Source organism: Rhinoraja longicauda, chromosome 20, assembly GCF_053455715.1.
Source record: "Rhinoraja longicauda isolate Sanriku21f chromosome 20, sRhiLon1.1, whole genome shotgun sequence".
In the NCBI taxonomy this organism is placed as follows: Eukaryota; Metazoa; Chordata; class Chondrichthyes; order Rajiformes; family Arhynchobatidae; genus Rhinoraja; species Rhinoraja longicauda.
In genome coordinates, this window is record NC_135972.1 from 17,975,992 (window position 1) to 17,998,377 (window position 22,386).

The 22,386-nt window shown below is 43.1% G+C and overlaps 2 protein-coding genes across 4 annotated transcripts in view; one reads left to right on the plus strand and one right to left on the minus strand.

Moving 5' to 3' along the window:
* pphln1 (periphilin 1) overlaps positions 1-7,399 on the plus strand; it is an 83,902-nt gene extending 76,503 nt beyond the window's left edge. The window contains exon 12 of the mRNA XM_078417465.1: positions 5,532-7,399. Within this exon, the coding sequence (XP_078273591.1) occupies positions 5,532-5,726 (195 nt within the window). The 3' untranslated portion in view covers positions 5,727-7,399. The remainder of the gene's footprint in view (positions 1-5,531) is intronic.
* Positions 7,400-17,248: 9,849 nt separating this feature from the next.
* prickle1b (prickle homolog 1b) overlaps positions 17,249-22,386 on the minus strand; it is a 117,311-nt gene continuing 112,173 nt past the window's right edge. For all 3 annotated transcript variants that reach the window (XM_078417071.1, XM_078417072.1, XM_078417070.1), the window contains exons 7-8: positions 20,886-21,752; positions 17,249-19,017 (exon numbers count right to left, since the gene is read on the minus strand). In XM_078417071.1, coding sequence (XP_078273197.1) covers positions 18,170-19,017; positions 20,886-21,752 — 1,715 coding nt within the window. In that variant the 3' untranslated portion in view covers positions 17,249-18,169. The remainder of the gene's footprint in view (positions 19,018-20,885; positions 21,753-22,386) is intronic.

Consider the following 22,386-nt stretch of genomic DNA (forward strand, 5'->3'; position numbering starts at 1 on the left):
CAACCGTTACCCTCTGGTATCTCCCATTCAGCCATTGTTGAATCCATCTTGCAACCTCACTATTAATACCCAACGATTTAACCTTCTTAATCAACCTTCCATGTGGAACCTTGTCAAATGCCTTACTGAAGTCCATATAGACAACAAGGTAGTTAAATAATTTGTTCTGTGTGCTGTAGCCAACAATTCCAATGTGGCACAATAATGTTTTACATAAGGCAAGTTTGAAAGGAAAGGTTAACCTAGAAAGAGCATTACCATTCTTCCATTCTTTAGTTTATATTTTTTCAATTTTAAAGCCTTTCAAAGCTTTTTATGAATGAATGTGTTTCAGTGTTTGTTAACTACATTTTTTATTGCATCCTAATTAAATCCTTTTTTTTAAACTAATTTTTCAGGAAATGAAAACCTCATGTTTTCAAAACAAATTGGACAGTTATTATTTGCAATACCATTGGACAAGAACTACATAATTCTAGTACTATTCATCAGGGAACACTGTTGAGTACTGTTTGGAAGTGAAGCAATTTATGATTCAAAATCATGCACCGTGTGTGGTCTGAAACTAAGCATTACATTTTACTGGTTGCTTCATGATTCATAATATTCCATATATTGGGTTATAATGCGCCAACGTTATTTCTGAACTTTGTTTTTTATTTTACTCCATAAAGTAGTTAAGTAAATGTATTTATTTTTGATAGTCTGGGTAACTTGGATTTCATATTTGAAACCACTTTTCCCCATCCTCTGAGATGAACCTTTCTCTGGGTAAACTCTAGGTACGTTTTTGCAAGTGTCGGAATTGGTCAGAAACCTGTGTGTTTTGTTTGGATTGCTCCTTGTGTATAAAAAGAAGGTAAGCACTAGAGGAGTGACTATTTTGGGAGATGCTGTGTGTTGAGATGAAATGCTGTGTTTGAGAATAAGTATGGAGGCTTTGGCTCGAGGGGTTGCGATGAGGAGGCTGAGGGTGACAGCAAGATAAGGGAATATATTTTATTATGTGACGTTTTTATTCAGTCTAAGTGCAATTGTGATTGCAATTTAGGGTATTGGTATTCTCTTCCTGCATGATGTGGGAACTCAGACATTTCCAGTGTGGCTGAGGGCTACACTTGGGGGAGGTGCATCCAGCAGCATCTCCTGACTGACTCCGTGAGGGAACTAGAGCTGCAGCTAGATTAATCTCGGGATGATCCCAGAGACGGAGAGCTTCATAGATAAAAGTTACAGTGGGGTGGTCACACCTGAGGAGCAGGCAGAAAATAGATGAGTGACTATCAGGAAGGGTAAAGATTGTAGGTAGAGAGTGCAAGAATCTGCTGTGGCCATTCCCCTCAAACAAGCATATTATTTTGGATACTGTTGGCGGGGGTGACCATTCAGAGGAGAACAGCAGCAGCAGTCAGGTCTGTGGCACAGCAAGAAAGGGTGAAGTCAGACAGCAGAGAGGGCCATCGTGATGAGTGACTTAAAAGTCATGGGGGCAGACAGGATTCAGTAGCTACATGTGGGACTCTAGGATAGTGTAATGCCTCCCTGGTGCCAAGGTCCAGGAAGTGCCTGAGCGGTTGTAGAACATTCTCAAGGGTGGGGGGTCAACAGCGAGAAGTCATTGTGCACGTTGACAGAAATCACGTGGGTAGGAAAAGGGTTGAGGTCCTCCAGAATGAATCTAGGGACAGCATAAAAATTAAGGAGAGGAAGTATAACATAGCAAAGAAGAGTGGGAAGACAGAGGATTGGGACTCTTTTAAAGAGCAACAAAAGTTAACTAAAAAGGCAATACGGGGAGAAAAGATGAGGTACGAGGGTAAACTAGCCAATAATATAAAGGAGGATAGCAAAAGTTTTTTAGGTACGTGAAGAGAAAAAAAATAGTCAAGGCAAATGTGGGTCCCTTGAAGACAGAAACGGGGGAATTTATTATGGGGAACAAAGAAATGGCAGACGAGTTAAACCGTTACTTTGGATCTGTCTTCACTGAGGAAGATACACACAATCTGCCAAATGTTCTAGGGGCCGGAGAACCTAGGGTGATGAAGGAACTGAAGGAAATCCACATTAGGCAGGAAATGGTTTTGGGTAGACTGATGGGACTGAAGGCTGATAAATCCCCAGGGCCTGATGGTCTGCATCCCAGGGTACTTAAGGAGGTGGCTCTAGAAATAGTGGAAGCATTGGTGATCATTTTTCAATGTTCTATAGATTCAGGATCAGTTCCTGTGGATTGGAGGATAGCAAATGTTATCCCACTTTTTAAGAAAGGAGGGAGAGAGAAAACAGGTAATTATAGACCAGTTAGTCTGACATCAGTGGTGGGGAAGATGCTGGAGTCAATTATAAAAGACGAAATTGCTGAGCATTTGGATAGCAGTAATGGGATCATTCCGAGTCAGCATGGATTTACGAAGGGGAAATCATGCTTGACAAATCTACTGGAATTTTTTGAGGATGTAACTAGGAAAATTGACAGGGGAGAGTCAGTGGATGTGGTGTACCTCGACTTTCAGAAAGCCTTCGACAAGGTCCCACATAGGAGATTAGTGGGCAAAATTAGGGCACATGGTATTGGGGGTAGGGTACTGACATGGATAGAAAATTGGTTGACAGACAGAAAGCAAAGAGTGGGGATAAATGGGTCCCTTTCGGAATGGGAGGCAGTGACCAGTGGGGTACCGCAAGGTTCGGTGCTGGGACCCCAGCTATTTACGATATACATTAATGACTTAGACGAAGGGATTAAAAGTACCTTTAGCAAATTTGCAGATGATACTAAGCTGGGGGGTAGTGTGAATTGTGAGGAAGATGCAATAAGGCTGCAGGGTGACTTGGACAGGTTGTGTGAGTGGGCGGATACATGGCAGATGCAGTTTAATGTAGATAAGTGTGAGGTTATTCACTTTGGAAGTAAGAATAGAAAGGCAGATTATTATCTGAATGGTGTCAAGTTAGGAGGAGGGGAGTTCAACAAGATCTGGGTGTCCTAGTGCATCAGTCAATGAAAGGAAGCATGCAGGTACAGCAGGCAGTGAAGAAAGCCAATGGAATGTTGGCCTTCGTAACAAGAGGAGTTGAGTATAGGAGCAAAGAGGTCCTTCTACAGTTGTACCGGGCCCTGGTGAGACCGCACCTGGAGTACTGTGTGCAGTTTTGGTCTCCGAATTTGAGGAAGGATATTCTTGCTATGGAGGGCGTGCAGCGTAGGTTCACTAGGTTAATTCCCGGAATGGCGGGACTGTCGTATGTTGAAAGGCTGGAGCGATTGGGCTTGTATACACTGGAATTTAGAAGGATGAGGGGGGATCTTATTGAAACATATAAGATAATTAGGGGATTGGACACATTAGAGGCAGGAAACATGTTCCCAATGTTGGGGGAGTCCAGAACAAGGGGCCACAGTTTAAGAATAAGGGGTAGGCCATTTAGAACGGAGATGAGGAAGAACTTTTTCAGTCAGAGAGTGGTGAAGGTGTGGAATTCTCTGCCCCAGAAGGCAGTGGAGGCCAGTTCGTTGGATGCTTTCAAGAGAGAGCTGGATAGAGCTCTTAAGGATAGCGGAGTGAGGGGGTATGGGGAGAAGGCAGGAACGGGGTACTGATTGAGAGTGATCAGCCATGATCGCATTGAATGGCGGTGCTGGCTCGAAGGGCTGAATGGCCTACTCCTGCACCTATTGTCTATTGTCTATTGTCTAGGGAGTTAGGTAAAAGGATAAAAATCAGGATCTGAAATGTAGTAATCTCCAGATTACTCCCAGTGCCATGAGCTAGGGAGGGCAACAATAGAGGGCAAGAACATATTGGTGGTTGAGTCATACTTGTATAAAGGAAGTGGGGGTGATCTATCATCCCAGACATCAATGCAGAAGTTCTTCAGGGCAATATACTAGGCTTGACAATCTCCAAATGCTTCATTAATGGCATCCCTGCAATCAAATGTCAGAAGTGGAGATGTTTTCAGAAGAGTGCATGAGGCTCAATTCTATTTGCTGCTTCTCAGCAAATAATGCAACTGATGCCTGCATTCAACAAGAGCTAAGCATGCAAATGTGGTCTGATAAATGGCAAGTAAGCATTGCACCACAAATACCAGGCCATAACCATCACCAATTAGCCATAACATCGAATGTTATTCCCATTGTTTAATCCCACCACCATCAATCTCTAGGAGGTCACCAGAAATTCAACTGGACCAGGAACATGGTAGAAAAGCAGGTCTGCCTGGTATCCTGTGGTAAGTGTCTCACCACCTGAGCATCCAAAGGCCTTTCTACCTTCTTCAAACACAGATCAGGAGTATGATAGAGTGTTCCTTATTTGTCTGGATGAATGCTGTGCCAACAACTCTAAAACAGCTCTATGGCATCCTGCACTAAGCAGCCCACTTTATTAGCACCCACCAAGCACCCTGAACATTCCCTCCACTGGCACACAGTGACTGCAGTGGATAACAACATCAAAGTGCAATTCAGTAACTGACTCGCACTGCTCCAACAGCATCTCATAAACCTATGGCCTCTGCTCAATAAAGGACAAGGACACCCCCACTTGCAGTTTCTCCTTCAAGTCGCACAGCATCCTGACTTAGCAACATATTGCAATTCCTTGATTATTTCTGGGCCTAAATCCTGTAACTTCCTGTAGCTCTGAGAGCACCTTAACCAGAAGGGCTTGAGTTTATATTTTATGGCTGTTAGGAATGGTCAATAAATGCTGTACAAAGATCTGGAAAATTAGTTTTTGAAAATGGGTTGCGAACTGTTAAGTTATAGTTCTCATTGACAGTCCTTAAAAGTTATTGACAAACTGGAGGTTGGATTTTGGTGTCTCTGATTTACTGCTCCACAGAACTCAGAATTCACCACCGAGTCCAGTGGCAAAACATGCATATATACTCAGTTGGGGAGCTGGGTGCACTTAATTTGAATGGGATCACTGATCTTGATTTAAAAAAAGCTAAGTGCAGGTAATTGGTTTGTTTATTTTGCTTGACTTTGTTTTCAATTTATATTGAGTGATTTGTTTTTAGGTAAATTTATTTTTTAATGTTTTTAATTATTTAAATATTTTTCAGCTGCCTTTTTATTCCTCTGATTATTAAAGAGATTTAAGGACAGTCAAAGGGTCTTTGACAGCTGTGAGCTTCATGGGGTGTGCAGTAGCCAGGCCTTGCGGCCAATTATTACCATAAAGACGTAAAAGGCTGCTGCAAGAATACTGTAGGGAGCAAGCACAGGCAGCTGATCAGATTGATGAATGGTCATCAAACTGAAATGTTAACTCTGTTTCTCTTTAACTAACCAATTACTTGAATTTTAGGAGGCATTGCAACCTTAAAGAAACATTCATATGCTTCTGACTTACCTGGAATAAATATTTACATTGCAAGATACGGGGTATTTTAATTCAAATGTGCTGCACAAAATTACACATAGAATTTTTATTGTGAATGTAATTCAAAAACTTATTGAATTATGTTACACTAAAGTAATAAAATCTATGTTGCTACTCTTTTTTTACTTTCAGGTTTATAGACAAGACTGTGAAACATTTGGCATGGTGGTTCAAATGCTCATTGACAAAGACCCATCATTGGAAAACACAACACAATTTGCACTCAGAGAAAATTTGCGTGAAATAGGAGAACGTTGCATTGAAGAACTCAGAACATTCATCACCCAGTATGATTCTGCTCCTGGAGAGCATATAGGAAGGTTATAACTCTATGACTTGGGCTCCTGTTAATTCTTCTGCTTTTGTTGAAAATCATTTTTGTATCAAACTATAATCAATTAATTAACATTCATTTCTTGAATCTAGCAACACAAGCCTATGCTGGTGTAAACTGATTTCATTACTGTTTGAATATCTTTAAACAATCTTTATGATGGAAGTGCAAAGTATGTTTATTATGTATGGTGAACATAGAAACATATCCATACTGACCTCAGGAATTTATTCCTTACATAATGGTATCCATAATTGGGGTGTATTTCAGAGATCAGTATGGGTTGAATACCAATTGGATTATTTTTTGGTGTATGTAAACCATGTAATATATTCCCAATGGATAAACTTAAAAGAATATCCCAGGCTCGGGTTCTACAGTTAGGTCTTACTGTTTATGCAAGATTGTTACCAGCCCATTTGGTGAAACAAAATGATTTGAGATACTTTATTTAGAGCTCACCATGTAGGAACCAACAAATTTGTGCTGCTTCTGTGGTTGTGTTCTGAACTGTTAAAATAGGAAGGGAAAAAAAATCTCCTGATGGCTCATTTTGTAAGATGTTTTTCAATTTGGTTGTGAACTGAACATAGCAAAAATAACATTGATTCATGATCTGGTGGTTGGCTAGACATTAGAGGAGGGATTATACATTGAAAAGCAGAAAAACCAATCACCATTGCTTCTGTCTATTTACACTCGTGAGCCAATGTGGGCAGATGCCTGGTGAGTCAGATCAGATTTTGCCAGGAAACTAAGTCACTTGTTACATCTGTTATCTAGGAATGAACATGAAGAATTGTCCCTGGGTAGGATTTATGAGGGCAGTTAGTATTCACAAGATAATACTGAGGAGAATCACCATTTAAAACAAGTCCAAAATGTCCACAATAACAATGGTGCTGTAAATTCAGATTCTAGAACATTCCTTTAAGTGATTTTATTAATACTCCTAACTACACTATTCCCAATCAGTTTAAATTTTTCAGTTGACTACACCAATTAGAAAGATGATCAACAGATAAAATATTGGCCGCTTAGGGCGGCACGGCACACAGCAGTAGAGTTGCTGCCTTACAGTGCCAGCAGACCCGGGTTTGATCCTGATTACGGGTGCTGTCTGTACGGAGTTTGTACGTTCTCCCCGTGACTGCGTGGGATTTCTCTGAGATCTTCGGTTTCCTCCCACACTCCAAAGACGTGCAGGTTTGTAGGTTAATTGGCTTGGTATAATTGTAAATTGTCCCTAGTGTATGTAGGATAGTGTGAATGTGCAGGGATCGCTGGTTGGCGCCGACTTGGTGGGCCGAAGGGCCTGTTTCCCCGCTGTATCTCTGAACTAAACTAAACTGATCGTAGTACCGTAAACTGTATCATAAGGTATGATCTCTGTTGTATTATATGAGAAATTGAATGTAACGCAGAAGACCATAAATTTGAAATTATACCAATCTGCACTGGAGCTTAGAATCATAATTGAGAATGTCAAGTTTCGATTTCTGTATAGCAATTTCTTTTATTTGTATTTGACGTATTAAAATGAAAAGAACTAAGGTATTCTGTTTTTACTGTTGAAGTGAATAATAGGTCATTCTCAGAAAGATGAATCTTGATTCAGTGACAACAGGAGATATATGAGGAAACAAGCAAGATAAGTTCAATTCCCAGTGAGTCATTAAGGCCAGATCATTTGTTCTGTTTACATGCTGGAGGGAACAAAGCACTGTGATATCGATTAAATGATTCTGGTAAGTTCAAGCATTTTAATGGTATGTGAAAGTTCATGTTGTTTATTCATCTGGCAGTTTCTGATTAAATTATTGGAATGAACCCCCCCCCCTTTGCCAAAATGACACGGTATTTTGCAATATGATTGTTGTTAGTCACATCCCAGCAAATGGTGTCCACCATACATCTCTGGCCATAAGGTGAAAGATTGACTGGGTTGCTGAAATGAAAAAATACATCTTCTGTTAATCTTTGCATTCAATGCAAAATAAAACTTGGTCTGTGCTATTTTCCCTTATTCACTTGTCAAACAATTTAAGGCAGTGACCATATATTACAGGATAAGTTTTGTTTTGTGGGAAACATTTTATACAAATTCTTTCATCAATAGGGAATCTCTAGATCTCCACCACCGATCCCTGAGGTACACCACTAGTCACAGACCCCAGTCTGTTGATTGGCTCCATTTTGGGAGGGTTCTGGTGAAAAATATGGTACTATAATATTTTTTTTTCTCTCCCGAATCCATCCAAGATGGAGCTGTCCAAGATTGCCAAATTCAGGAAAAGACCAATGTTTAGCAGGATGTTAAAGGATTTGGTTCAATGATCAGTCATTCAAAGACTTGTTAACAATGATTGTGGATCAGGCTTTATTTTAGCAAAGACAGAGCATGAGTGATTAGTCCATTGCCCTGATCACATTTCACATAAATGGCTTCCACAGGAATTTAAATGTTTGAGTATTTCTTGTTCTAATCACTGCTAACCATACCATATGCTTGCCTGAGGGTCAAGCTGAGTAGGGGTCTGTCTCGCTTGATAGTTATCTCTTGTTTAATGTTTCTTCCCAAAGAAGCAATTACATATCTGCCTCCACCAACACTTCTCACAGTTCATTCCAGGAACCCACCATGTTCTGTGTAAAAAGAAATGTGTAGAATTGCCCAAAAGAAGAAAGTAATTCCCATGATTCTGGGTACTTATTCCTTCCCAGGACCTTGAAACTTCTAGCCACCTCCCTCAGTCTTCCCTACCCTCCTACAATTATCTCTGATAATTATACTAATACTTGCAAAAAAACACTTGCCATCTTCATTGCTTGCTACATCTGCAGCTTCAGTCTGTTTCATGAACCAGCACAGCAACACCTCCATATCAATATCACTATGAAAACTCCATGCAATGATGGATTAAATTCTGTTAAGTGCTTGCTGCTTGATTATGAAGCATATGGAATGTACACAGGCAGCCATATGCATGCGCAAACAATTGTCTTGTTTACTACAATAGGTAGGCAAAATCACATGCTTACACTCAGCTATCTGTTTAATGCAGCTTACACCCAAAGCAAGCATGCTGTTACATTCACACCAGATGTGTTTCTTTTCTGTAGATATGCTTCTGTGGTTTCATCATTAATTTTATAAAAATGCACCTTACCAACCTTCCCATTTTATTTTGGTTTTCGTTTTGCAACCAGACAAATAAGCACCCTTCCTTTTAATTACTTTGGATTCCTTATGCAACCTCTTATACTCATGTTGTCATCGTTGCTGATTTTGAATAGCTGGCTTTTTTTTAACCTACTTCTTAATCTACCTCTACTATTACCAAAAAACCTATTCTTGACAGAGCTTGCCCACCAGCTAATTAATTGTTCCTCACATGTACTGTCTGACATCATGTCATTCACAGCTGTTCAACACAAAAGCAAAACCTCAAACGAAAAAAAGGTTCAGGTTAAAAATTGTGGCAGATGAACAACAACACCGAAGGGCTCTGACTAACTGCCAAGTTTAAAGCAGAAATGAGCAAAAGTGGCCCATTATATTCCACAGTCTGAATGTGTTTTATACTTGTGAGCACAAATACTTTTACTCTGTCAGCTTAACAAAGTGCAGCTGAACATCCTCACAGGGATAGGTGGCACTGTTAAGAAAGCCATAGAGTGATATAGCATGGAAAGAGGCCTTTCTGCCCAATGCCCATCTGACCATATTGCATAGACCCACCACCCACTGTGTGGAAAACGTTGTCCCTCGGGTTCCTATTAAATGTTTTCCCTCTCAACTTAAACCAATGTCCCCTGGTTCTTGATTCTCCTAATCTGGGTAAAAGTCACAGTGCTTTTACCCTATCTATTCCCCTCATGATATTATATACCTCTACAACATCACCCTCAACCTCCTGTACTCCAAAGGAATAAAGTCCTAGACTGCCCAATCTCCGCCTATAGCTCAGGCCCTCGTATCCTGGTAACATCTTCGTAAATCTTCTCTGTACTCTTTCCAGCTTAAAACGCCCTTCCTATAGCAGGGTGACCAAAATTCAACTCAACATTCCAAATGCAGCCTTATCAACGGTAACATAACATCCCAACTTCTGTACTCGATACCCTAACTTATAGCCATCAGTCATGACGGCCTTTTCCACGAATACACGATCCCAGCATGCAGACTCCAACACCACGTGGTCTGACTCTGCTGGGTCTTAAAAATATCCACTGACTTGCTGTCCTACAGGGAACCTCAGTGGAGGTTCCACTGGTTCTTTCCCTTCCCCTTTTAACCAGGTGGCCTCAGCTTCTTCCCACCCATACAATAGTCCTCATGCCCCCCTCCTCTCTGAACCCCCCCCCCCCCTGCCCCAGACATCGCCTCAGCCTCCATCTGCTCACCTGCCTTCCTCCGACCCCAACCCCCACCCTTGCTGTGTGTTCACCATCCGCTCTGACCTCCCCCTTTCTGTTACGGAACAGTCCGTTCTCAGCAGAGGCCTCGCCTTTGTTCCACTCTGCCCCCACTTCAACGAGTTCCAGGTCCGCCACGACGTAGAGCTCTTCTTCTGTCGCCTCTGTGCTTTTTTTTATGGGAAGGAGTCCTCACCACCCATGATGACCCCTTCTCCCGTCTCTTCCGGACCTCCTCCTCTTGGACCCCCGGATGGCCCTCTACCTTCTTTAGACCTTTTAATTTCCATCGCTGGCAGGACATCAACTGCCTCAACTTTTCCACTCCCCTTACTTTAACCTCCCCCCCCCCCCTCCCCATGAACAGCCCTCTGCTCACTCTGCAGAAACCCCGACTTGTTAATCAAACCTGCTGACAAGGGAGGTGCCGTGGTAGTCTGGCGCGCTGAGCTCTACCGCCAGGCGACAACTCAGACACCTCCTCCTACTTATCCTTGGACCATGGACCCCACAGACGAGCACCAGACCTTAATATCATGCACCATTTCTGATTTCATTACTTTTGGCTCTCTGCCCTCAAGTCTCCAATCTTATCGTTCCCTAGCCCCGCACGGCCCGATTTTATCTTCACCCTGTCTTTATGCATAACTATTTTAAAGCTAATAGTTCAATGATAACTGATTCCGAGAGGTTCGCCCATGGACACTTCAGTCACTTGTCCTTCCCAATTTCCTAAGGATAGATCAAGTCTTCTCTCCTGAGTAGGGCCCTCTACATATTGTCTGAGAAAACATTCCTGAACTCATTTGACAAATTCCACCCTCTCTAAGCCCTTGGCACTATGACAGTGCCAGTCTATATTGGGAATGTAAAAATCCCACAACTATGACAATCTTATTAGTCTTGCAGCTGCTTGCATCCTGGCATTTTTGCTCTTCTAATTCCTGTTGACTATTTGGGGGACCATAATACAATCCCAACAAGATGATCATCCTCTTTGTATTTCTCAGCTTCACCCATATAGCCTTACTGGACGAAACCATCATAGAACAGTACAGCACAGGAACAACAATGTTTGTGCCAAATATGAAGCCAACTTAAACTGATCTTCACTGTCTGTCCATTTCCCTCAATTCCTTGCATTTCCATGTGCCTATCTAAAAGCCTCTTACATGCCACTATCATATCTGGATCCATCACCACCCCTGGCAATGCTTTCCAGGCCCCCGCCACACTAAGAAAAATTTGGCCCGCACATCTCCTTTAAGGGAGTATTGTGTGCAGTTTTGTTCTCCTGATTTGAGGAAGGACATTACTGCTATTGAGGGAGTGCAGCGTAAGTTCACCAGGTTAATTCCCAGGATCTCGGGACTGACATGAAAGAATGGATCGACTGGGCTTGTATTCACTGGAATTTAGAAGGATGAGAGGGGATCTTATAGAAACATATGAAACTCTTAAAGGATTGGACAGGCTAGATGCAGGAAAAATGTTCCCGATGTTGGGGGAAGTCCAGAACCAGGGGTCGCAGTTTAAGAATAAGGGGTAGGTAGGCCGTTGAGGAGAAGAGGAAAAACTTTTCCACCCAGAGAGTTGTGAATCTGTGGAATTCTCTGCCACAGAATGCAGTGGAGGCCAATTCACTGGATGTTTTCAAGAGAGTTAAATTTAGTTCTTGGGGCTAAAGGAATCAAGGGATATGAGGAAAAAGCATGAACAGGGTACTGATTTTCGATGATCAGTCATGATCCTATTGAATGGCGGTGCTGGCTCTAAGGGCCAAATGGCCTACTCCTGCATCTATTTTTCTATGTTTAAACATTCCCCCTCTCACCTTATAGGTATGTCCTCTAGTGCTGGACATTTCCACCCTGGGGAAAAAAGGGTCTGTCTATGCCTCATAATTTTATATACGTAAGTATATGGTCAGTAATATCATCTCAGATTACTGCCGTAACAATCTCCTTAATCAATATAGCAACACCCCCTCCACTTTTACCCCCACCTCTATCCGAAATCACCTGTAACTTGACACACCAAGCTGCCGGTTCTGTTACTCTATTAGTCAGGTTTCCGTAATGGCTACCATGTCCCAGTCGCTTGTACACACTCTGTGTTCATCTGCCTTGAATGCCAGGTTTCTTGCATTAAAATGTGCAATTCAATCCAACAGTCCTTCCTCACACTCTGCTGTGCTCCTCAATAGGATCATGACTGACCATCGAAAATCAGTACCCCGTTCATGCTTTTTCCCCATATCCCTTGATTCCTTTAGCCCCAAGAACTAAATCTAACTCTCTTGAAAACATCCAGTGAACTGGTCTCCATTCAGTCCACTGAACTTAAACTTTGTCCTTAGGTTTCAGCCTGTTCTGCTCTACACCTATGGGTGTGATATTGTGCCATTATAATGCACATGTGTGATCTTATTCCAATTCCACAAGCCTGTGTTCAAAGGATTGCAGCAATTTTCTTCACACATAAAAATGCAAGTTTGTTTAAGATTCTGTTTATAGCTGAAATAAAGGGTAGTTCTGCAATCCTTTGAGTTGGGTTTCAAAAGTTTGACTTCAGTTTCCTGTTTAAAATCCTTGGTGGGCTTGGATAATGATGAAAGTTACTGCATGGACCTTTACTGGCTCAGATGGTTAGATCAGACCAAATGGATGGCCATGTATGGTATTAACACCAACAGTTTCTCAATGAATGTGAACAGAAATGAGTGGACCAAGTGCAGCACACTAGCAGAATAGGCTGAAACCTAAGGACAAAGTAAGTTCAGTGGACAGAATGGGTAGCACAGCAGGGCGTGAGAAAGGACTGTTGGATTGAATTGCACATTTTAATGCAAGAAACCTCTATCCACTCTGGCCAAGATGTCATCAAAAAAACCTCTAATAAATTCATTCGACACAATTTCCTTTTCATTAAGCCACTGATCTTTCCAGTAATCTCAGATTCTTTCTAATTACAACTTTCTACAGTATTGCATTTAATTATTTAAAAAAATTGTCCAGTGAGGCTATATAGGTGGAACTCAAATTAAAAAGAGTGATCACTTTGATGGGCTTTTACCAACAGCCTCCCAAGAGTCCGCATGAATTGGAAGAGCGAATATCGAGAGAGGTCACAGATAGCTGGAATAGGGACGTAATGTTTGGTTATTTTAACTTCCCTAATATTGACTGGGTCGGCCATAGTGCTCAGGATTTGGTTGCGATGGAATTTAATGTGTCCAGAAAGATTTTCTCAAGCTATATGTAGATGGCCTAACTAGAGAGAGGGCATCACTGGACCTCCTATTGGAAAATGAAGATGGGCAAGTTGCTGAAGTGTCCTTGTAGAGCACTTTGGGTCCCAAAATGAGTATAATTTATTTTAGTTATGAGATACAGCATGGAAACAGGCCCTTCAGCCTAGTGACTCCACACCACCATCGATCACCCATTCAAGTTGTTATTACATTATCCCACTTTTGCATCACCTCACTCCACATTAGACACAATTTACAGAGGCCAACTAATCTACAAACTGGCACGTCTTTGGTATGTAGGATGAAACCAACGCGGTCACAGGGAGAATGCAAACTCCACAAAGACAGCACCAGAGACAGGTTTGAGCCTGGATCTGGTGCTAAGAGGCAGCAGCTCTACCAGATCCACCATTAAGCTACCTATAATGCTATTAGTTTTAAACTGGTTATGGAAAAAGGATATGATTGGTCCACAAGCCTAACACCTAAATTGGAGCATGGCTAATTTTGATCTCATTAGAGACGAGTTTGTGAAGGTTGACTGGGAGGGGCTGTTTTCAGGTAACATTCTCTAATCCTGCCACCCTTGTCCTTCACTCTAACAGGAACATGTTGATTCCTGCATGTTCACCACCTCATGTTGAAAAGTCTCCTACTTGCCCGATGCAACAAGTGGAAGGCTTTTAAAAGTGAAGTAGGAAGAGTTCACAGTCAACATGTTCTGACGAGAGTGAAGGGCAAAGCAGGCAGACGTAAGGAACACTGCATGACAAGATATATTGTGGCTCTGCTCAAAGCAGAAATCATATTTCAGATGTAGACAGCTTGGATCAATCAGTAGGGGAGCATGGATTACACTTAAAAGGGGAATCAGGAGGGGAAAAAAGGACATGGGAAGCTAGGGAATTCAGGGAAGACAATAGTAAATAGCGAACATATTACAAAAGAGGGGGGGGGGGGGCTGAATGTCTTAAAGCATATAAAGTAGATAAACCTCCAGGGCTTGACCCTTGGGACATTTTTGGAAATTGATGGGACCTTGGCAGAGATATTTATAACCTTCTTAACTGTGGGTTGCCTATTTATTTAAGATCTGTAAGAATAAACAAGTGGATTACAGGGCAGTGAGATAATATCAGTGGTGGTGGTTACCAGAAGGGATTCTGAGAGAGGATCTACATGAGTTTGAAAAGGCAAGGACTGATTAGGATGATGAAGAAGATTAACAAGAGCAGGGCAATAGACTTTGTCTATGTGAACTTTAGCCAGGCTTTAACCATATAACCATATAACTACAGCACGGAAACAGGCCCGTTCGGCCCTACCAGTCCACGCCGACCACTCTCCCTGACCTAGTCTCATCTACCTGCGCTCAGACCATAACCCTCTAATCCCCTCTTATCCATATACCTATCCAATTTACTCTTAAATAATAAAATCGAGCCAGCCTCCACCACCTCCACCGGAAGCCCATACCATACAGCCACCACCCTCTGAGTAAAGAAGTTACCCCTCATGTTACCCCTAAACTTTTGTCCCTCAATTCTGAAGCTATGTCCCCTTGTTGGAATCTTCCCCACTCTCAAAGGGAAAAGCCTACCCACGTCAACTCTGTCCGTCCCTCTCAAAATTTTAAAAACCTCTATCAAGTCCCCCCTCAACCTTCTACGCTCCAAAGAATAAAGACCCAACCTGTTCAACCTCTCTCTGTAGCTTAAGTGCTGAAACCCAGGCAACATTCTAGTAAATCTCCTCTGTACCCTCTCCATTTTGTCGACATCCTTCCTATAATTTGGCGACCAGAACTGCACACCATACTCCAGATTCGGCCTCACCAATGCCCTGTATAATTTTAACATTACATCCCAACTTCTATACTCGATGCTCTGATTTATAAAGGCAAGCATACCAAACGCCTTCTTCACCACCCTATCCACATGAGATTCCACCTTCAGGGAACAATGCACAGTTATTCCCAGATCCCTCTGTTCCACTGCATTCCTCAATTCCCTACCATTTACCCTGTACGTCCTATTTTGATTTGTCCTACCAAAATGCAGCACCTCACACTTATCAGCATTAAACTCCATCTGCCATCTTTCAGCCCACCCTTCCAAAAGGCCCAAGTCTCTGTAGACTTTGAAACTCTACTTCATTATTAACTTTTGCCAAGGTTGATCTGGAAGGTTAAATCACACAAGATCCTTGGTGAATTAACCTATTGGATACAAAGGGCTTGGAGTAAGGAGTCAAAGGGCAGTAATGGGTTAATTCTGGGATGTGCTGATGAGGAGAGATGGGATTGGCTGGGCCTTTTTACTCTGGAGTTTGGGAGGCTGAGGAGGGACCTTATAGAGAGAGGTTGGACAGATTTAGATTTTTTTCCCAAACATTGGAAGTTGAGGGGAGACCTGATGGGAGTTATGAGAGGCACAGATAGAGGTAGACTGTCAGAACCATTTTCTCAGGAAATGTCAAATACGAGAGGGCATAATTTTAAGGTAAGAGGGGCAATCATTAAGAGAGATGTGAGGAGCAAGTTTTGTTATTGGCTTGGGTGGTGATGGAGGCAGATACGATAGTGGCATTCCAGAGACTTTTGGTTAGGAAACATGGATGTGCAGGGCATGGAGGGATATGGATTATTTGTAGGCAGATAAGATGATTTTGGCATTATGTTCAACACAGACATGTAAGACTAATGGCCCGTTCTGTTGCTGTGCTGTGTGGTTTGTCTCTTTAGAACAGTCTAGCAGTTTCATAGCTGTTGGTCATTTAAATTGACAAGCAATCGCTTCTATTGACATTGTGGTATGATGCTCTATCAATGTACATACAGTCTTTATTTTTAGCTTGCAATAACAAAACCAGCTATTAAAAGGATCTTTATTTTTGAAAATCCTGCAGGGAAAAGAAAAAATCCCCTTTTCCCCATTGACATACTCATTTTTATAACTTGGTTTTCTATAATGTGGGGCTTGTTAGGAACACAACATCTATTGTGTTAGTGCAGAACTATCTGTAGGGCCAATGAAATGTATACAGGAAAAAAATATATTTGAGGTTGCTCTATTCTGTGTTAACTCAATGTTTTATCGCATGATACATTTTGAAGCTGTGTAATTAAAAGTTCTACTTGAACAAACCACTCGGGAACATTGGAGGAAGCCTCCCGATATGTCCCAACAGGGGTAACGATGTTGGGTGGTGGTAATGGTTCAGGTACATGCATCGTCTTCAGTCCGATTGCAGCACTATTGCAGGCAGAGACGAGCAAAAGCTGTAATCTATACCGTCTATAGAACAAACACTACGTCATAGTGCGGGTGGTGGCAAATTGATTTTTCACTTAGGCTGACGAATGTGAAAGTCTTGGGCACCGCAATTCTGGCAGGATGACCAAATGATTGTTGAAGCAGTGAGATGCTCTATGGTCCTGTTCTCAAAATAATATAGTGGTTAATTTCAGATCTTTACCATTGGGAAGTGCAACAGCAAGGAGGCAGATGAGATTAATCCGCCATCCTTCGTTATTTTAAAGGTGCAGTTCCAGAAAGTTAAATAAAATTATTCAAACGCACATTGTCATCCACTCTCCAAGCCTAATGGCCAGGTGTGAGTACAACTGCTCTTTGTAGGTGGTTAGTTCCTGTCCTTTACACCCAATTAAAAATAACTTAAATTAATAAAAGCTTTATTTTCTCAGATTTTGGATTTCTATTGTAACTATAAAAAACCCACAAAAAAACATACAATTTCACCACACTATTTGTTTCATTAAATGTAATGCATTTTAGTGAAACAGACTGCATTATTTTATATTTTTTTATTTCATTCAACCACATGTTCCAGTCTTTACATTTATACAGCACTTTGATACTTCTTTACACTATCTGAGTCACAATAAGCTCTGGTAACGTAGCAAATATCTCGGCACACTTCTGGAATTGGGAATAGTTGACACTAGTGCACACTAAGTAATTGAACTAAAAAAATGGGAGAAGCTGTATGTAAAAGTATTAAACTCAACACATCCTCACAAACAAAATGGTGAGCCACTGCTTAACGGGAGGGTCATTGAAAGGATGGACCTAATGTTGCAATCACTTCATTACATCTATTTCATACAACCAAACGTAAATGGGGGTTTTTTTGCAATTCAACGATATATAAAAATATCAGTTTCTTAATCTGAACTTTACAATATATACATTATTTGCACTGTTAAATTATGATTAACTTTAGTTGTTAAATGCTACATTATAAATACCAACATTTTAAAATGAAATTGCAGGTCGCAGCCCCTCTAATGCTCCTGGTATGGAATTGAAGGGAGGAGGGCCAAAGACAACAGTTCAGTCCGCTGTACCACAGCTTGCCTTCCTTCACCCCTTTCGCTATACTGACTCGTTGCAAATACTTCAATGTAAGTGAACATTTAATACCATAATAATATGAAGCACATTTAAATCATTAAAAAGTAACAAAAGTGAAAAAACATTTTGTTTAAATGTCCAAAGCTTTCTCAAAGCACAGATCCCCAGCATGAAGTGTTGTCCTGGAGGGTAGCGTGCACAACATTTCTTTGCACGTGTCCGCTCTGGATTGGAAGGTGGTGCATCATCCCCATTGCCAATCGTTCTAAGCCTGGGCTTCCTGTAACTCCACATTCATTTACAGGTTGCCTCAACCAGATAGGTTAGTCACATCTGTATTCAGATTCCAGAAATGCTCTGTGCAAGTTTCATTATCACCAACTCTACCCTATGAAATGATACAATTCTTCCCTTTATGTCCCTTTTTCTTTTTGGCTCTGGTGGTCTGTGGTCCTGCAGTGGAAGCTGGCATCACTGACGGTGCTGCTGCAAGGTCTTCGGTGTAAAGCTGGTACCTTTGGGCTCTGGGTTGTGGGATGGGTTGACCAAGGAAATAACCTTCTTCTTCTGAATCAGAGGACGAAGAGGAGCACGTTGAGCACCAGGACTCGTCATCGTCGCCGTACAGGCCAAGAAACTTGTCCACCGCCTGGTTTAACGCGTAGTCTGGATGGTGACTGTACTGGCCGTACATGTCTTGGTTTTGAAGATAGGCTTGCCTATCGCGGGAGACCTTGGGCTGGATTACCTTGTCACAGTCTTCGGGAGAGTGGAGATGAAGTCTCTCTCTTGGGCATCTCCTATCCGCGGCCAGATGGAGAGCATTGTCCGACCGGGATTTTCTGCTCCGTCGCCAACGATGGTGGTGCCTGTTACTGCGCCCATCGACGTTGTACGCCCGGCGCCGCGTTCGTTCACTCATTGGCGCTTGCCGAACCTCTACCTCCTCATAGTTGCTGTTGTCGATGACGTCATCAGAAAACTTGACTTGCTGCGGCCTCATCTGCGACTTTGATCGTCTCAGCATCGGGGTGTAGAGGGGCTTTTGTGTTTCCTCCGGCGTCACCACCTGGCAAAGGTCCGATGTCAGGCTCTTGAGGGACTCTGTGCTGCCGCGGGGCATCGACGAGTTCATTGTTCCCATGTTACTCATTTTCTCACAGCTCTCCATTTCTTGGAAGTCCTGCAGGGTGAACACTGGCGATCTTTGCTGGCTGTCTCCATCCACCGAGGCTCCTGCACAAACAAGCACTGGCACTCAGATCATTTAATATCACTCAGATCTCTGGAATTACCTCCCAACACTAGTAAAATATAGGCATCATTAATTAATCACAGTCATATTTTATTAGCCAAGTATGTTTTGCAACATATGAGGAATTTCATGAGCCTGGGAATTATAGTACCTTCAGGCCTCTGCAAAGAACCAGCCATAGTGCGTCACCCACCCATTCAAACCCCAACACTGCCTCTCATTGCTCAGGTTGAACAGATCAAAACCAGTTTGTACAGTGAAGGTGAATGTGTTTGATGCAAAGTACCCAAAGCCGATGAAAGAATACATTCTGGCACATAGACGGAACAAGACAATGCAGCAGTAAATCACTGCTTTGTGGTGTAGCTGGAGTGAGCAGTCTCTAACTTGCGCCCGTTCCTTATCCTGCAAGACCTCACTTTGCAAATATTCCACCCTCTCATCCCTGTATAGCCCATGGGCTTCTGAAATGTTCTGCACTCTTCTCCACCACAAGGCTGCGGAGGCCAAGTCAGTGGATATTTTTAAGGCAAATAGATAAATTCTTGATTAGAAAGAGGTGTCAGAGTCTATGGGGAGAAGGCAGGAGAATGGGGTTAAGAGGGATAGATAGATCAGCCATGATTGAATGGCAGAGTAGATTTAATGGGGCTGTATGGCCTAATTCTACTACTATTCCTTATGATATTATGACTTCTTGCCAAAGGAATAACAGCTGTACTATTAGTTGTCCAGGCCTGAAACCACTGAGATTCCTTCCTTCAACCTCCCCACCTCTCTGTTATGCTTTAGTCATAGAGGCATAGAGTGATACAGTGTGGAAACAGGCCCTTCTGCCCAACTTGCCCACACTGGCCAACATGTCCCAGCTACACTAGTCCACCTGCCTGTGCTTGGTCCATATCCCTCCAAACTTGTCCTATCCATATCCCTGTCTAACTGTTTCTTAAAGGTTGGGATAGTCCCAGCCTCAATTACCTCCTTTGGCAGCTTATTCCATACACCCACCACCCTTTGTGTGAAAAAGTTACCCCTCAGATTCCTATTAAATCTTTTCCCCTTCACCTTGAACCTGTGTCCTCTGGTCCTCGATTCCCCTACTCCAGGCAAGAGATTCTGTGCATCTACCTGATCTATTCCTCATGATTTTATACACGTCTATAAGATCACCCCTCATCCTCCTGCACTCCAAAGAATAGAGACCCAGCCTACTCAACCACTCCCTATAGCTCAGACCCATTAATCCTGGCAAATTCTTCGTAATTCTTCTCGGACCCTTTCAAGCTTGACTATATCTTTCCTATAACATGTGCCCAGAACTGAACACAATACTCTAAATGTAGTCTTACCAACGTCTTATACAACTGCAACATGACCTCCCAACTCCTATACTCAATACTCTGACTGATGAAGGCCAATGTGCCAAAAGCCTTTTTGACCACCTTATCTACCTGCGACTCGACCTTCAAGGAACCATGCGCCTGCAACTCCTAGATCCACCACAATCTTCCACCTGACTTTATCCTGTAAAGCACCTTGCTTCATTATATTAAAGATGCCGTGTACCTTTGAGTGAGTCTTACCAACATCGTATTGTTCAAATCTTAATTTCGATTCACTGTCAGCAGGGTAAAGGAGATATCCGAGTGTTTCCCCCCCCCACTGAAGCAGTAACGCCGTCAAATGTTTACACTGGACGACTTTCATGACGACTTTCCAACTATTTCTTTCTCTTTTCACTGACTATTTTTTAAAATAATCTCTCCAAAAGATGACTGTTCATGTTTCAAACTGATAACCCACCCACGCTTGCCTAACACCCTGGAGGATTGTAGTGGGTCTACAATACCTGTGATGTTGGACAGGGCCAGTGAATCCACAGAATCACGCACACCTTGTTCGGCTGCCTTCAACCCAACGGTCAGGCATTCCAAGGAGTCTTCGTACCAGGGGCTCTGGCTGTGTTTGTAGCCCGTGGCACCGTGTTCTGTCTCGAGGTCCTGAATCTTCCTGCTGCTGGCGGGACCCGGATGGCTTCCGTAGGCGGAATCTCCCAGATTGTCCTGGGACTGTGCCCAGAACAAGTGGGATTCGTACTTGTTGCTGCCCAGGCCGTGGGCATCACGACTTCCCAGCTCCAGCTTGCCCTTGGCCTCACTGTGCGAGGACCAGGGCTCGCACTGCTTGCCCTCCTCATCGGGCTGCTGAAAGATTCCTCGATCCCCAAACTTCAGCAGCAGCTGGGTCAGGTAGTCCTCATGCTCGGCCCACTCCTCCTGCTCCTCCGGCCCCTCGGCCTCCACCCGGCCTTTCCAGAAGTACTCGCCGTCGAGCCTGGAGTCTCCTCTCGTCAGGCTGAGGGCATCCATTTGTTGCGATAGGGGATCGTTGTCCTTGCCGGAGAAATCGGGGCACTTGTAGTTGACAGTGGGGGAGAGGAGCAACGACTGCCTGCACTGGTCTGCCGACTTGCTGCTCTTCCCCACGCGCACACTCCTCCGCGACTCTCTGGAGCGCGCGGACTGGAATGCAGAGTCGGAGGAGTCGGAGGCGTGCACGTCCTCACCAAGGCTGCAGGCCTTCGAGCAGAAAATTTGTCCTTGCTTTGGCAGGAAGGGACAGCCCAGCAGTGGAGTCCGGCACTGGGCGCAGCAGAAGCATTTATCGACAGCATGCCAGTGTTGCCCATCGTATGTCATTTGTGCATGGTCCACACCTGCAGTTAAGACAAACGTGCATTAGTTTAGTTTAGTTTAGAGATACTGCACAGAAACTGGCCCTTCGGCCCACCTATTCCGCGCCAACCGGTGATTTCCACACATTAACGTTATCTACAAACACTATGGATAATTTACATTCATACCAAGCCAATTAACCCTCAAACCTACACGTCTTTGGAGTGTGGGAGGAATCCGGAGATCCCGGAGAAAAACCATGCACGTCGGGAGAATATTCAAACTCCATACAGACGGCACCCGTAGTCAGGATTGAACCCGCGTCTCTGGCGCTGTAAGACAGCAAGTCTACCGCTGCGCCACCGTGCTGACACCATTATCAAGGGCAACCAAGAGCGCTCCTGGCCCAAGGCACTGAGCAATGGTATACACACAGCAGGTTGCTGGGGCCTATAATCTCATGTGCGGTGGATTAGTTTGCTCCCCAATTCCTGTTCCATCAATCCAGTCACTACAGCGATTCACCCACGAATCACACAGCATGGAAACAGACCCTCACATCAATGCCAACCAACGCGACCCATCTAAGCTGCTTCCATTTGCCAAAATTCCTCTAAACCTTTTGTATTCATTTACCTGTCTAAATTGCTTTTAAGGATATCATTAAGCTGGAAA